This window comes from Podarcis cretensis (genome assembly GCF_951804945.1).
Source record: "Podarcis cretensis genome assembly, chromosome: 3".
NCBI lineage: Eukaryota > Metazoa > Chordata > Lepidosauria > Squamata > Lacertidae > Podarcis > Podarcis cretensis.
The window spans coordinates 44634875-44651497 of record NC_137172.1 but is presented as its reverse complement, the minus strand read 5'-3'; the positions used below and the strand labels follow the sequence as shown (position 1 = coordinate 44651497).

At 44.8% G+C, this 16623-nt stretch overlaps 1 protein-coding gene across 2 annotated transcripts in view; it reads left to right on the top strand.

Annotated features, from left to right (window-relative positions):
* The first annotated feature begins 1487 nt into the window (after nucleotides 1–1487).
* The window catches only part of KIF26B (kinesin family member 26B), a 290029-nt gene continuing 274893 nt past the window's right edge, over nucleotides 1488–16623 (top strand). For both annotated transcript variants that reach the window (XM_079969424.1, XM_079969423.1), the window contains exons 1-2: nucleotides 1488–1884; nucleotides 2855–3256. In XM_079969424.1, coding sequence (XP_079825550.1) covers nucleotides 1822–1884; nucleotides 2855–3256 — 465 coding nt within the window. In that variant the 5' untranslated portion in view covers nucleotides 1488–1821. The remainder of the gene's footprint in view (nucleotides 1885–2854; nucleotides 3257–16623) is intronic.

Genomic DNA, 16623 nt, shown 5'->3' with positions numbered 1-16623 from the left:
TGGTGTGGGACAGGACTTCAGTTTCTTGAGACTCTCAGCCTCTGTGTTGCTGCAGGAAACCACACACAGGTATATAAACATAATTGTATGCATGCACGCACGTGCCCCCACAAACAACATCTCACTTTCTCCCCGTTGTGCAGATTATTTACCATTCATCTCACTGGGGTGTGGGTTTCAGTCCAGGTCTACAAAAGGCTACCTAGGGTTGAGAAGGCAGAAAGGCTGGGTGCTGCAGAGCCACCGATTCTTCCCCACCAACACAATGAATATGCAAAATATATTGATTTATAACATTTTAAAATCTCCTGGTAGGCAATGCAGATTTGGGATACAAGTGTCATGAGCGTAGCTGGGGTGTGGGTGTGTGCAGCTCTCCCCCTAAAATCAATAAAAATACTTAACTAACTGATCAATTGCATTGCAGATAACTAGGTTCTCCCCCCCATAAATTCTAGCTACACCCATGACAGGTGTCATGGATGAAGCGCTTGAAACAAGCCCCTCTGCACATCTTCAAATGAATGGATCTTGTCCTAAGTTTAGCAGCTGATCTATGTCCAGCCAGCTGTTTGGGGATAAACCTTGTAGAAATATTACGGTTGTCTTTTGCACTTTGGGATAACCTGTGCGCACATTCTTTCCTGAAGCAGAAGTGTTTGAAAACCAAAACCAAAACCCTGGTGTTGAGACCTTATGTTTGCTATTCTTAACCACTTGGTATCCAGAGATCCTTTTGTCTAGGCACATAGGCATGTGGACCTGTATGGAGGAAGGTAGGCTGGGGTGTGTGTGTGTGTGTGTGTGTGTGTGTGTCAGGCATGGCTTCCTACTCCTTCTCTCCAGCACCCATCCGAACACTGGCAAAACCCAAACTGACTAGCGCCTTTGAATGCCAACCATGAGCAACCAGCTACTATGGTGCAGGCAAGCCCATTCCTCCCCTTTCTCTTAGGAGGGAGGGATTTGAGAGAGAGAGTAAAAAAAACACAAATGTCAGTCAAGAAATACTGCAACGAAAATGGACCCTCCACAGTCAGTCAACAGCCGGTCGCCTGTAGGTAAGCCCCGGCAGCGTTTTTGCAGCTTTCAGAGGTGGCTGTTGGCAGTGTCGCTTCTGCAGCAGCAGCGGCGGCAGCTCCAGCAGCGCTGAGCTTTCCCTCTTTGCAAGAAACTGCTTGGCCAAAATGGGGAGAAAGATATTGGCTGCAAGCCTCGCGGAGGCTCCTCCCCGAGCCAGGATCCTGAGGTTTTTGGAGGATTTCTTTTAACTCCGTGGCGAACCTTGGCGAAGGAAACAAGTTGCCACACACCACCACCAAGTAGCAACGGGGAGAAAACGCTGCCTCTCCAGCAACACCCAGCCAGTCCTCCGCTCCTCTCCCTCTCTCTCCTTTTGCTAAAAATCTACCTTGGATGCGATTGTTCCTTTTTAGTTGTGCAGGGAAACTGGCGCTGTCTGCTTAGACTGGGGAACGCCGATCCCTTGGATTTCTGCACACACACAAACGCACAGAGTGGGAATAAACGAGAGAGAGAAGACAATGAGGGCAAACATGATCTGACGGGGGGGCGGAAAGATACAATCTCACCCTCTCTTGGGGCTCCGGCAGCGTTTTTGTTTTCTTTTCTGGGATCGGGGATTTATTTTTATTGGTGGTATTTTCCTTGGAAAGGCAGAGGGAGGGGGAGACCGACTTGAAGTGCGGAGCTGCTTCCAGCTGGTGCGTGAACCTTGCCGGATTGGGGGAAAAAAAATCTCCCCTTGGATACAAATTTGCAGGAAATCCTGCCGCGGGCGCCGAGATCATCACCCTCACCATGAATTCCGTGGCTGGGAATAAGGAGAGGATCGCGGTCAGCACCCGAAACAGGAAATATGGGGTAAGTTGCCCTTAAGTAAAGGGGAAGGAGGGATGCTTGCAATAATAATAATAATCATCATCATCATCATCATCATCATCTACAGCGCTGGGCTTTCACACAAAAGGGCTGCGAGCGAACACGGATCCGCGCCCCCCGATCAAGCCGGTCGCCTTCTGAAGAAGCGGCACGGTGCCCCAAGCCAAAGGGGCAGCCGGGGGTGCCTTAACCAGTTCCGCCCCTGGGACGCGAAAGAGAGACGGGGCGCCTCTCTCGCTTCCTCCGCGGCTGCAGACGCCGAGCGCTTGGGCGGCAGCAGCAGCAGCCCATGGACTCTGCACTCCTTTAACTTTTGCAGCCCGGGGTTCCGCCTAGACAGGCGGCTCTGCGGGGAGAAAGGCGCTTCGTGGATCTCTCCTTTCCTCCGCTGTATATAGAATACAGTAACCTGACTTCCGAGGGGCTTTTGCTCACGTACGAGAGGGGCGCGCGGTGGGGATCGCCAGGGAGGGAGAGAGAGAGAGAGCGCGCTCCTTGGAGGGGGCTTGGATTGGAAAAACGTGCGCGCACACACCCACCAATTCTGTAGGGAAAATCGATCTCAGGTGGTGACTTTTTTTTTTAACCCAGCTTCTTGGAGATCAGAGGGGGCGGGTGTGCCTGGAGGTCAAAGGTGCCAACTTGAATAAAATATGGGGGGGGCAGGTGAGCCCCGCCCTGCATAATTGATCACACGATGTGGGGCATGCACATCGTTTGAATGGCAATGCACATCAACTTGGGGACTCAGATATTTTATGGAGGGGGAGGGCGAAGGGACCTCGGCGCCTAGGGGTTGGCTCCTATGCATGGAGGGGTGTTTTAGCTGACTTGGGGTGTTAATATCTAACGTCTCCACGAGCCACTTGGTTCCTATCAATGCAACTTCGCTGCCCTCCTTCCACGCCCCCACTGATCTGCTTCCCTCCCCCGTCCCTCCTTCTCCACTCAGGTGAACGACCCCTGCTCCCCGACCAAACCCGCGGCTCCCTTCTCGCCCGAAAGCTGGTACCGGAAAGCTTACGAGGAATCCCGGGCCGGCAGCCGCCCAGCCCCGGAAGGAGCCGGCTCCATCCTGGGCTCGTCCGGCACCCCTTCCCCGGGATCGGGTACGTCGTCGCCGGGCTCCTTCACCGGGTCGCCGGGCCCCGCTTCCCCGGGGATCGGCAACAGCTCTCCCGGGTCGCTGGGGGGCTCGCCGGGCTTCGGCACGGGGTCTCCGGGCTCCGGCAGCGGAGGGGGCTCCTCCCCGGGCTCCGACCGCGGCGTCTGGTGCGAGAACTGCAACGCCCGCTTGGTGGAGCTGAAGAGGCAAGCGCTCAAGCTGCTCCTGCCGGGGCCCTTCGGCAGCAAGGTGAGCCATTGAGCGAGTCGGGGGAGTCTCCCACACACAGGCGCGCGAACACGAGTGGAGAAAGCGTGCATTAACAAAGGAAGGGAGGAATCTCAGAGCAAGGAGACAGGACATTCGGGGAAAGGAAAGTGAGGGAGCAAGGAAAACAGGGAGGGGGGGTCTTGAATCAGGGGATCAAACTCCACCCCCATCATTTGGGAGAAAGAGGTGATCTCCTTTAACCTGTGGCTGGATAGTGAGACTCCCTTCCCGCATCCAGCGCAGCTCTGTAGCTGAGCCCCCCCTCCCCATCTCCAGACAAAAGACGTTTTTGACACGCTCAGCACAAAGTGAGAGGAAGCACCAACGGTGTAATCTTCTGTTTGTGTTGTACTGGTTTGTAATGACGGCATGCCTGCATACGCGGTTTAAGGAGAGTTCGGTCTGAGTCAATAAATGCCTCTGACTAGTCAAATAATTAGTCCTGCGATATACCATTAATATGGTTCCCAAGGTTAGAAAGGAACCAGTGTTTGGTTCAAACTTCTGTTTTCTTTCTCTTCTTGTCCATTTCCTTTTAAAGAAAATACCCAGCTCTTTATTAAATCTCATATGCGCAGCTGCAAAAAAAGTATTTCACATTTTGTTGTTGTTGTGATTGCACAAAAATGTGTCAAGCCGCATGTAAGGGTAAACCCTGGCCAGCTCTCATGGGTGCACATCTTGTGATGTGATGGGTAATCCACTGGAGGGAAATGGGTGGCCTTCTCCAAGGAGATCTGGCAATGAAAAATAAATTGATCTAAAGCATAGGCATGCAAGGTTGCTCTTTCTGTCCTCAGTGTTGAGAGGAGAGCCTCAGGCTACAATCTTCTAGGTGTGTGCAGTTTCCTTGGAGGAAACCCTGGTGCCTACTCCCAGGTTACATAAGAATAGCCAATGGCCCATCTAGTCCAACATTCTGCTCTCCAGGGGCCAACCAGATACATGCCTGTGGGAAACCCTCAAGCACAACGCTCTCCTCCTGAGGTTTCCAGCAGCTGGTGTTCAGAAGCGTTGCTGCCTCTGTTCATGGAGGCAACACATAGCCATCATGGCTACCAGTCATTGATAGGCTTATCCTCCATGAATTAGGTTAGCTTGCCTCAGATTGCAGCCTGACTTGGGGGATAAGTCCCATAGAACTCAGTGGGGCTGAACAAACATGGATAGTAACATCAGTGATGTCCAGTGGATAAAGAACTGGTCTGAGCTTGCAGTGGTCAACTCAGATTCTCATAATCTCCTCTGTATACGGCAGCTGCGTTTATGCTGACTCCCAGCCTGTAGCTGCTGTGGTGGTGCCAGTGTCATGGCAGCTTACCTGGACAGATCAAGGCTCTGCAGACTCACCAGCAGAAGCACTGGATTGGTGCCACAAGTGCATCTCTGCATCCCTGACTTTGCTGCCACCTTGCCCAGCACCATTCAGGTACCTTGTAGGGACGTTGGAGGAAGAACATGAGAATATCAGGAGCGTCTGTGGAATCAGATGATCTGTGTAGTCCAGCATCACGATGGCCAACTAGATGCCTGTGGGAAGCCTGCAGGCAGTATGTGAATACAACAGCACTCTGTCCACCTGTGATTCTCAGCAAATGGTATTTGGAGGCCCACAGCTTCTGACAGTGGAGATTGAACAAAGCCATTGTGGCTAGTAGCCATGGCTAGACTGGAGGGCATTCCCACAGTTCTGTCCCACCAATACTGGCTGCTACTGCCTTCCAGCCACAGCTGCTGCACACTAAAGCCACCACATCAGCACTGGCCCTACCATTAGGCAATGTGAGACAGTACTCTTAGATGACAGCTGCTGAGGGGCGAGGAGTAGTAGGCAGAGAGCTGTGTGTGCCACATGATGTGCTCTGCACCCTCTTAGCCTGCTGCCCTCAAGGGCAGTGGAGGATAATGCCCTTATTGCCTGTGTACAGGCAAGATTCGGGTACCTGTCAGTTTGGCATTTGTCTGTGGAATGTGGAGGGCACTATACCTTCCCTTTGCTCAGGCAGCAAAATGTTTTGGGATGGCCCTGCGTCGTGAGGAACACTGGTCCCAGATTCTGCAATGGATTCTGAGATGCAAATGAAACACCAAGAGTTGCACCTAAAATTGCCATTTCAAACAAATGTTTTGGGTTCTTTGGTGTGTGGTGTGGACATTCACCATGGGTGAGCTAAGGGATCATGGGTGAGCTAAGGGGAATAAACATAGACATTTCCATTGAGTTTGGCAGTGGGAGCTCCTCCCATTATTGAAAGCTCTTCTAGTTAAAAAAAGAATTATTCCATTCCAAATGAAAGAAGGGTTCTTACATAGCCTTCTGCCTGACAGGCTAGTTTTCTAAATGTAGTACAGTGTTTTATTGTATGAACGTTCTATTGTTTGAAGGAATAGCCATTTCTGTAAGCTCACCCCTCCAGTCATAGTGGTAGAGTCTAAACACAGGTTTACCATCTGCATGAGAACTGAGCCTTAGTTTGCCACCTATTAGATCACAGATGGGAATTCCAATCTTCTTGTCTTCATGGTATAATTGCGTAAGAACACTTCATAAATTAAATGTGAAATAAGTGTCAAAAAGCCATTTAATTTGATACCATTTTTGAGGTTTTGAAATTGCTGGATAAAATCATGCATTGAAAGGATATAATGTATTCTGTGCACACACTCCATGTTCATGCAGTTGAATTAAAATGCCTTATTCTCTCATTTTGTGTATTTTACACATCTGTGAGGTGTCCTCTGGTTTCATTTTACTACCTGCATCTGGCAGTTGAAAAGGCTACTGTGCTCACTACTCATAGCAGAATTTGCTCAGTCTGGCATTTTCTTGAGTTTTTGCCTTTTAAATTACCCTACATTGGTACTCCCATCCCCTCCCTCATCTAAATCAAAGATTGGCTCCATAGCTCCTTCCTTTTAATGCGCCTCCTCCATCATTTTGCTTCTCCTGTGTCCATGGGTATATGACATCATCTCTCCCCACTATTTCCATTGCAATCACACAGCAATCACACAGCAGGTCTCTGTAGTTCTACTGAGAAGCATGCACATTAAAGTGCCACTGGATGATCAAAGTTGCTCACATGCTATTTCATGTTTGTAGGAAGGAAAATGTGCCAGAAGAAAGCCTTGCCTTCCATTGTCAGCTCTGCAATATAGTGGCAGGAACTTCTGCAAAAAGTATGATTGGTGATCTGGGATGTGGAAGAGGAATGGAAGTGTACAAAAAGTGTGAAACTAACCAAAGGGTCAAGGTACATCCATGGTTTATGGTGTAACCTGTAATATCTTATGCCGAGGGCAACACTGTTGTGAACAAATCTGCATTTATAACTTGCTTGAAGGGTGTAACTCTACACTACATAGTCTTTATCTGAAGAAGTGCCACAAATGATGATGTCATCTAGGAGTGACAGCTTCCATGACACACTTGGGTTTGTTCACAAGTTACGTTTCTGTTCTAATTTATTTCCTACAGTGCTTCCACATTGCCACATCTGTGGTTCTCCTCCCTGAATGGTTATGACCATGGAAATTCCTTGGCATTAAAGGTTGCTGAGCTATAGTGAATACTTCATTGACCTGGCTTGCACTCTTAAGCTAAACCATGGCTTAGCATGAGCACGTGTGCTGCTTTTTGCCAGTACTGTAGCTATGGGGGAGGAGAGTTGGGGCTAGCTGGTTTTTTTTGCCTTGGGTGAAGCATCTAGAGGGGCTCCATTGAGGCTCCCAGCCCATGCACATGGGTGTGTGTTTGTGTCAAACTGGGTTTTTAACCTGGGTGAAATAAAGCCTAGTTTTGTCCCTGTTTTTGCTTATGTATCATGTGTCATCCAAACCTGGTCTCTTGGTTAAAATCTCTCCAGACTCTCCATGAGCTGTAACCCATTACAAACTTTGGTTACAACTTGTGGTTGGTCTGGAGAAAGCTTAACCATGAGCCTGGGTGTAGATTACATTTAAAGCCAAACCTTGGCTTTACTGCACTCTTAACAAACTACAGTTCCAGGATTCTTTGGGGAAAAGTTACGAGCACTAATAGTGCTTTAAATATGTGGTACGAATGTGGCCTAAGGCAGAAAGTGCCATTCAGTATATAAAGAGGGCCTTCCTCTCTCCACTGAATAGCCACTGCCAGGCCTCCTCTTCAGTGGCTGTGAGGCATACATTCCAGATCCGAGGTCATGATTTTAAGTGGGGAATGAGTCCTGGCTCCTCTCTTCTTAGAAATTAAACACAGTGGAAAACGGTTTCTGCAGCTTGGCCATATCGTCAGAATGACTTTGCATGATTTATCTCACCTTTTTAACGCTGAGTTCTTTATTTGGATTGGATATCAAGATGTTTTGAGGTGAAATCTGGCAAAATCCTACCGTAGTTGAGCCACTCTTTGAAAGCAGTGTGGAAAGATTACCACATACATTGCATAAAAAAGTTAACAGTCCCGAAAGCTCTGTCAGAGGCTTTTGAGCTGACAAAGTGTTAAAAGAATTGTAAGCGTCTCTCTCTTCCATGGTAACACTGTGGATGTTGGAGAGCCAGTGGGTTGCATGAATGTGACACAATGCCATTCAATTTGCACTGTCAGGCCCAAGTGTTATCAAATGGTAATATTTACTCTTCTACTTCAAACAGGGGTTGGTTTTCTTCTTCTGTGGTTTGGATCAAGAGGTATCAAGTGAAAACACTGATTGCTGTTGAAGGGTCTCTAGCACCAGTTTGCTGAATTGCATTTATCACTATTTATTTATGGTGCTCTTTGAATTAAAATATGGATGGTCCTAAAGGACTGACTGAGTTGAATCCTCCGTATGCATAGCATATGTGATTATATGAATTGCTCGCTGCTAAAATAGTTATTCCAAGTGTGCAAAAATTAAATTAAAAGGCTGAATCATAAATGGTTCCACAAATCACGTTCTTTTGATAGCTGTAGTAAGTTTGTGGTTTTACAATCATTGGTAACCTTTTAAAAATTCTGTCCCAGAACTGGTGACATTTCCCATTGAGTGTTGCAAGTGGAGTGCAAGAGTTAAGCTGAATGGTGGAAGATTCGGGACAGATAAACAAATGTACTTCTTCATGCAGCAGTTAAATTATAGAACTTGCTCCCACAGGAAGCAGTGATAGCTAACGACTGGGATGGCTTTAAAAAAGGACTGGACAAATTCATGGAGGAGAGAGGACAGTGGCTACTAGCCATGATATATATGCTCTGCCTCCATTAGAGAAGGCAGTATTGCTTGCTGGAAACCACAGAGGAGGAGAGTGCTTGTGCGCTCAGGTCCTGTTTGCTAATTTCCCCACAGGTATCTGGTTGACCACTGTGAGAACAGGATGACGGACAAGATGGGCCATTGGCCTGATCCAGCAGGCTTTTGTTACGTTATTAGCAGTGGCTGAGTTGAAGCAGGTCGCTTCCCTATTGGTAGCAGCTGCTGGTGGGAATCCTCCCTAGTGTCTGAAGATATTGAACACATTATGTGGAAATAATATGATATAGCAGAACCGGCCTGATGTACAGAAGCTGGTGAATAACATGGACACCTAGAAGGAATCATCAGAAAAAATATTGCAATAGAGGCCTTTGAAGTTCTTCATTGTACAGTCTCCAGCTGAATGTTAAAAATGCCTGAGGTATTCCTTCGTTTTGGAACTTCTTGACATTATATTTGTTGGGCATTGCTGAAAACAAAGGAAATGGAAAATACGTTGCCCGAGGCAATATGCAATACATTGTTAAAGCTGCTTGCAGGTAATTTGGCTAGACCCGCCTGCGTTCTCACACAAATGGTGCTGGATTTTCCTAACTGCTAAGTTATGTGACAGGCAGGCTTCTGAACTGCATTGTAGTGGTAATCAATCATTTTATTTGTATGCCACCTTTCCAAAGCTACAGTGGTACTTCAGGTTACATACGCTTCAGGTTACAGACTCTGCTAGCCCAGAAATATTACCTCGGGTTAAGAACTTTGCTTCAGGATGAGAACAGAAATCGTGCAGCGGCGGCAGCAGGAGGCCCCATTAGCTAAAGTGGTGCTTCAGGTTAAGAAAAGTTTCAGGTTAAGAAAGAACCTCCGGAACGAATTAAGTACTTAACCCGAGGTACCACTGTACAGCGTAAGGCTGCTTACAACATAGTAAAAACTACACATCTCCAAACGCAACAAAAGTCGCCACAAACCAAAAGCATCAAAAAGTACACAACCAAATAGAACAATTTCCAGATAAATCATAAGATCCAAAATAGAGACACAGAACCTTCTAGCAGCAACAGCAACAAACCTCCCAGCCCAAGATTGTATTCAGCAGCCCCCACCCTCCCAGGCCAGGTGGGAAAAAGCTTGCAAGGCAGGGGAGCAGGTCTTCCAGGACCCCTAGCCAAGATGGTCTGCCCTCTTCTTGACTCCATGAAGTGGTGTTTGTGAGGAATCTGTCATTGATAAAAACATCAGGACATATTATATGAGCTGGAACTAGCTGCTGCAGTGCAAGAGGGAAGCAAAAATATGACCGTGAAAGGCGCTTTTTACATGTACAGTCAAAACAACAGTCCAACAGCAGTGCCTCATAGTGCCATAGGTCTTGAAATGACTCGAATATTGAAGACCTCGGTTTCTCACCAAAGGAACCCCCCCAGCCAATATTGTACACCATCCCTCCTCCAAAATTAATAAACATATTCCAGAGCCTATAGCAATGGGTCTCCAGTTTTGGTTCAGGAGGAACTGCGTCTTTTTTCTTTGTTGCTCTCCTTTTGCGCTGAACTTAGGCCAGGCATAGGCAAACTCGGCCCTCCAGATGTTCTGGGACTACAACTCCCATCATCCCTAGCTAACAGGACTAGTGGTCAGGGATGATGGAAGTTGTAGTCCCAAAACATCTGTAGGACTGAGTTTGCCTATGCCTGACTTAGGCATTGACTAATGTTGCTGTCAGTGCCCACCCAACTCCATATTTTCTGCAAAATGGGGATGCCTCTCTGTTAAGGATGCCCACAGGATCCCATATAAGCTCTCCTTTTTCCGGACCAAGAAAATGGCTGGACTGGTGCTTCAGTAGCAGAAATTCAGAGAGGAGGGTTGGTTTTGGGTGTGTGTGTGTGCACAACAGGTATACAGAATATAGCTGTATACCTTTTTTTTAAATGCAGCAACTGAATCTTATGTCTTACTAAAAGGTAAAGGTACCCCCTGACCATTAGGTCCAGTCACAGGTTGCGGTACTCATCTCACTCTATAGGCCGAGGGAGCTGGTGTTTGCCCGCAGACAACTTCCGGGTCATGTGGTCAGCATGACTAAGCCGCTCCTGGCAAACTAGAGCAGTGCACGGAAATACTGTTTACCTTCCCGCTGGAGTGGTACCTATTTATCTACTTGCATTTGACGTGCTTTCAAAGTGCTAGGTGGGCAGGAGCTGGGACCAAACAACGGGAGGTCACCCTGTTGCAGGGATTTGAACTGCCGGCCTTCTGATCAGCAAGCCCTAGGCTCTGTGATTTAGACCACAGCACCACCCATTATGCCTTACTACTGAATTCCAAATTGATAAGATCAGCCTGATTTGTGTAAACCAAGGATGAGGAACCATTTTCTCCTCAAGGGACCATATTCCCTCAGGGAAAAGTGCTCATACCAGCAGCAAGCGGGGCCAGATACCAAAGTAGGTAGCGCCAACTTACACCCTATTCTCTCACACACCATTCACACAATCACACATACCTAGTACACAAACACAGTCTTATGCATGTGTGCACACACAACCCCCTTGACTCAGGCTCACATTTAAAATGCACAGCACACAGTCTTCCCTGTTCAGCCCCGCTCTCTCAATTAATATTTTTACTGTAAACCTCTATGGCAGAAGTTGCTGGTAGTACACAACTGTAAGTGTAGCCTATAGGAAGAATAAATCAAACGTGTGTTCTAATTCTTGCCCATTTATCATTTATGAATCCAGCTGACTTGCAAAGTTGTTTTTTTTGGGGGGGGGAGGGACTCCTGCTGATAACATCCTGGAAATTTCATTAGCTCTCATAACCGTTGTCAGCAAAAGAGCTTTATAATCAGTCAGCAATATATATTTTACATTTTTGCACTTATTCCTTCTTTAAAATGCATAAACCTTGGCTAGTTAAGGCATGGCAACTCTTAATATAACAATGCATTATAAGTTTTCACAGAAATAGTAGGTTATTGATACTGATTGAATGGGAATCTTTTAAAAATCGAATCATGTACTTTGAAATGTTTGAATGTATATATAAAAAAACCCTATTGGGTTGTAGCTGACTTAAGTCATAGTCAGAGTAGACTCACTGAAAAAATGGATTTAAATTAGTCCGGGTTCTATTCGGAGTATGATATAGTCAGATACATCCCGTAATAGTTTGCTGTTGTCATTGCGTGACCTGACAGATCTTTATGTATGGAACCATCTGCAGCCATACATTGCATTTGCCGCAGCAAAATGAATGCTTAACCTAGAACAAGGGTACCTTTGACTACCTCATAGCTATCACAGAAGTGTGGAACGTTAACTTTAACAAGAAACATTCACTCAAAATATGTCAACAGGAGGAAAGCTGAGGGACTTCGGTTTTGGTTATGTTGACAAAGCTTAGCTTTTAAATTACAGAAGCACAAACCTTAATTTAACCATTTCGGTGCTTGCTTTAGAAGAAGGGAACATACACTATTAAACATACAGTGGTACCTCGGGTTACAGATGCTTCAGGTTACAGACTCCGCTAACCCAGAAATAGTACCTCAGGTTAAGAACTTTGCTTCAGGATGAGAACAGCGTGGCGGCAGCAGAAGGCACCATTAGCTAAAGTGGTGCTTCAGGTTAAGAACAGTTTCAGGTTAAGTACTTAACCTGAGGTACCACGGTACATGAAAAAATCTTTTTAAATGTCAAATATATTGTCATTTGTTAAGCGAATAAATGTGTCCTCAATGAAAAGTTAAGGCATAATTCATAATTTCTCCATTTACCTGATGTATCTCTTCATGTCCTGGGGCACAGAACACATAGAACCTGCTACCACCGAGCTATGAGCTCTCCCCACAGAGTCCCATGGGTCGATATTGGAGGATATATGGGCATGGCTTTATTATATTTCCCTTTCTGTTAGAACCTGTGCTTAATCCACTTTCTGTACCTTTCTATCATTTCTGCCCACATGCTCTTGATTTAGCCTTTCCACTTCAGAGATGTTTGGTGGCCGAAGACTAATAATATTAATAATGAAAGAATCCCTGCAGCTGATATAATGGGAAATGGGTTCCTGTTAGCTCATGCCTACTTTAGGGAGACATTTCTAGCAGAGACAGGACAGTAATGAACCCTTCCTGAAAGCTTAGCAAATAGCAGAATAATGGAATTTCATTTCTGTTCAGACTTTTAATATATGAAAAAGCACAGCCGGACTGTATGGGGGACTTAATTTTGTAGTGCAAAAATCTCAGTCACCTAATCATTTCATCCCAAATCAGTGTAGTGCAAATAGGATTATTGCATTAGAAATGTGATTTTAAATGGCCTGGAGCAGTAATTTGTCAGCATTTGGGAAGATTAAGTCCATTAAAGTTTAGGCAGCAACAGTCAGTCTTTTGTATTGCATCATAGGTCACAATACCAAACACTGGGCATAACCTGTCAAAAGAACATTTTGCAATTGCAGGTCTCCTGGCAGGGAGAGCACCTACCATTTGCCTGTGCCCTTACATTACAGCACCTAGAATTACTCCAATTGTGGAAGCAAACCAGAGAAATAAAGAATAGTTTTTAGATTTGTTGATGCTTCTCATTTTTATTATTATGAAAATCAGAGGTTTAGGCCTTACTTTAAAAACAGAGTGATTCAAATAATGAATCTTGATTTTTTCTTTTTGTCCAGGGAGATACGTGACCTGTGATTTTTAACATTTGCTGTGAGAAATAATACACACAGGTCTTGCTATCCGAACACAATGCGTTCTCAGGAAATTGTTAGGTGAGCATTCACATAACGAGTGGATCATTTCCATTGATTCCTATGGGGAAATTTCTAATGCATTCCCGGCAACAAAATTTTGATCCCAGAATGGAAAAACCCAGGAAAACCCTCTGAAATCTTGCAAAAGTCAAACAAGGAAGGAAAAAATGTTATTAATTAGCCAACCCCCCCCCCCCCCACTTCCCACTATGGTTTCTGGAGAAACGGCTATCATAGACCAGCAAAATCTTGTTTAAGGCTACTTATTTGTTTATAGTACTACATGCAGGTTGTTTGGATATCTCAACCTGCACTGCTTATAACAAGGATCGGATCCTAATTCATCATGTTTGGATAAGTTAATTTTTGTGTAACGAGTATTCAGATAGCAGGACTTGTGCGTTCTGTCAAATTATACTCATTTATGTGCTTGTTCCTCTATTATAAAAATGATTGGGGTGAAAAAGCACTCATTATAACTTTGGCTGGGTCATACCCTAGATTTGTTACCTAGGTTTGCTGTGTATCAGTTGCTGAAGTATACCAAATACAGTGGTACCTTGGTTTACAAACTTAATCCGTTCTGGAAGTCCATTCTTAAACCAAAACGTTCTTAAACCAAGGCATGCTTTCCCATAGCAGCGGGGGACTCAATTTACAAATGGAACACACTCAATAGGAAGCAGAACATGTTCTGCTTCCAAGGCAAAGTTCACAAACCAAAACCTTCTGGGTTTGCATCGTTCTTAATCCAAATTGTTCATAAACTAAGCTGTTCTTAAACCAAGGTACCACTGTATCTTACAAATGTAATAGGACCATTTCCCCTAAATGTACCTTTTTGCTGGTAGAATATCTGCTTTCTGCTTTTGATACATATTCCAATAACTTTGCTAGTATATATTGAATTCTGAAGTATTAGAAATTGTATCATTTGGGCACCAGATTTGTGTACATAGGATGCTTGCTTTCCAGATGGCAGGGTAATGAACCTTTTGAAACTGAGACGGCTCAGCTTTGTAGTTCATTTGGTTTGATTGTTCAGTTTTTAAAGTATCATTTTACTCTGATAGAAGTTAGAAAGTACCGTACGTACTCATAGTATCATAGAATTGTAGAGTTGGAAGGGAGCACAAGTGTCATCTAGTCCAAGCCCCTGCAAGGCAGGAATCTTTTGTCCAACGTGGGGCTTGAACCCAGGACTCTGAGATTAAGAGTCTCACATGATTCTATGCTCTACTGACTGAGCTATAATTTATTGTATATGACTACTTTTGTCATGTTTGTAGTTATGTAAGTTGTGCATTATGTTGTAAGCTGCCCTGAGCATGGTTTTAACTTTGGAAAGGTGGCATACAAATGACTGACTGACCACAATGCAGACACACAGCCTGCATATCACATAACTTAACAGATACAGAAATCCAACGCAAGCCAAATTACTTGTAAGCAGCTTTTAACAATGTCTTGCAGATTGGTCCTGGACAACATATGTATTTTCCATTTCCTTTGCTTTCAGTAACGCCCAACAATTATAATGAAGTATTTATCCACTGTCAAGAAGTTCCAAAAGTGAAGAATACCTCAGTTATTTTTAATAGCCAGTAGGAGACTATGCAACAAACAGCTTCAAAGGCCTCTATTGCAATATTTTTCTGATGACTCTTTATAGGTGTCCATTATGGATGTTATTCACCAGCTTTTGTACATCAGGCTGGTTTGCACAACCCAGGAAGCCAAATTATGGCCTCAAAAACCAGTTTTCTGTTTCAAAATCAGTTTTCTGTTTCCTGGTCTTGTGCTAATCCAAGGTTTGGTTGGGCATGCCATCTGAACCTGAGCTTGTGGTTAAACTTTCTCCTTGCTAAATAATCAGCTTGTAGCTAACGTTTTTCCTCATGCCAGAGTGAAAACGCCTGGGAAAGAGTAATGCAGCTGTGAGCTCCTCTCCTGGAGCCCACATGTCCACACAGTCCCATTATGCCACAACTTAGTAGCCAGTGTGTTTGGGGGTGGCTGGAGGAAGACATAATTGGGAGATGAGGCTGATACTCATCCGTATTCAATATTCTCACTATGCTAAGAGCTAAGGTGCATTTTTAACTGCTTCTAATGAATCATTCTTGAAAATATATTGGTGGAAGTATATTACACCCATTTACGCCGGGGAGGAGATTTGTGCAGGGCAAGACTCTGGAGTGTGCTGTAGGGTTCATGTATCCTACTTGGGAAAGGAGACTCCTTCATTACAGTTCTTTAATCACATTCTTTCCCTCCACAAACATTATGTTGTGGATCTGGTTGGCTGCAGGTGTTGTGTGCATGTTTTTCAAAATGCCTAGCCCATGATCAGTTATGAGGTTCTCTTTGGAATGTTTGAGAATTCTGGGTGCTTAGTCCAGATGTCAAATAACCTAATATTGCTCATTTATGCTGTGTTACTGTTTTAGGGTACAACTTTCAGATCTCCTTAGGGAGAAAAAGTGGGATAAAACTGGTTTTAAATAAACATATTTCTTAAATAACCACATTTTGCTTCACAAGAAAGAGAATTTGTGGTGTTTGCCTTGTGGGTTAAGGAGAGAGTTTTATACATGTGTTGAAGAACTATTCCATAACGATTTCTCCTGTATTAAAAAAAATAAAAGATCATCCATCCTAAATATGGGTCAGCACATTGTACTGGGCAGGCTGCCCAAATCAGCGGATTGTTAGAGCCAGAGTAGCTTTGTGTACAGAGGAAAGAAAACTGTTCACACAGACTCAGCCGCATCAGCGGTCTAATACCCTGGATTATTTTTGGAACATCAGATAATTGGGATAGTTCCAAACACAAAACTGAACAGCTTGTCGTGGTTTTCTGTGCAGAGCCCTAGACTACTGTATGTCCTGCATTTTTATTCAGGCCTGGTTTCAGCAATTTGTTATGTGTGACTGTCACAAATGTCAGAAGTGTATGACCTGTCATATATAATGTGCTGGTATGAAATCTGTTAGCTTTTAGCACTAGGAATCTTCCCCACCTCTGTATTACAGAGCTATGCACTGACATATTCTGTGATCAGATGCCACAGGATAAACAGAAATGGATTGTTTATTCTTTGTACAGAACTCCACCACATGTATCTCCCCCTTCTTCCTTATTAGAAAGCACATTTCTCTGGGTGAAGGTTTGCAATATGCTGGTCATCTAATGTTGGCTCTGATAGACTCATCAACACCAATCTATACTTTTAGAAATAGCATACTGTACTTGGGACCATGCCACTTTTAAATATAAGCAAGGAGTTCATGTTTGAATGCTTTTCCATGTCACCCCCCCCCCTTGTACACAGAGAAATAAACATGTCAGAGAAGGATTGGTTG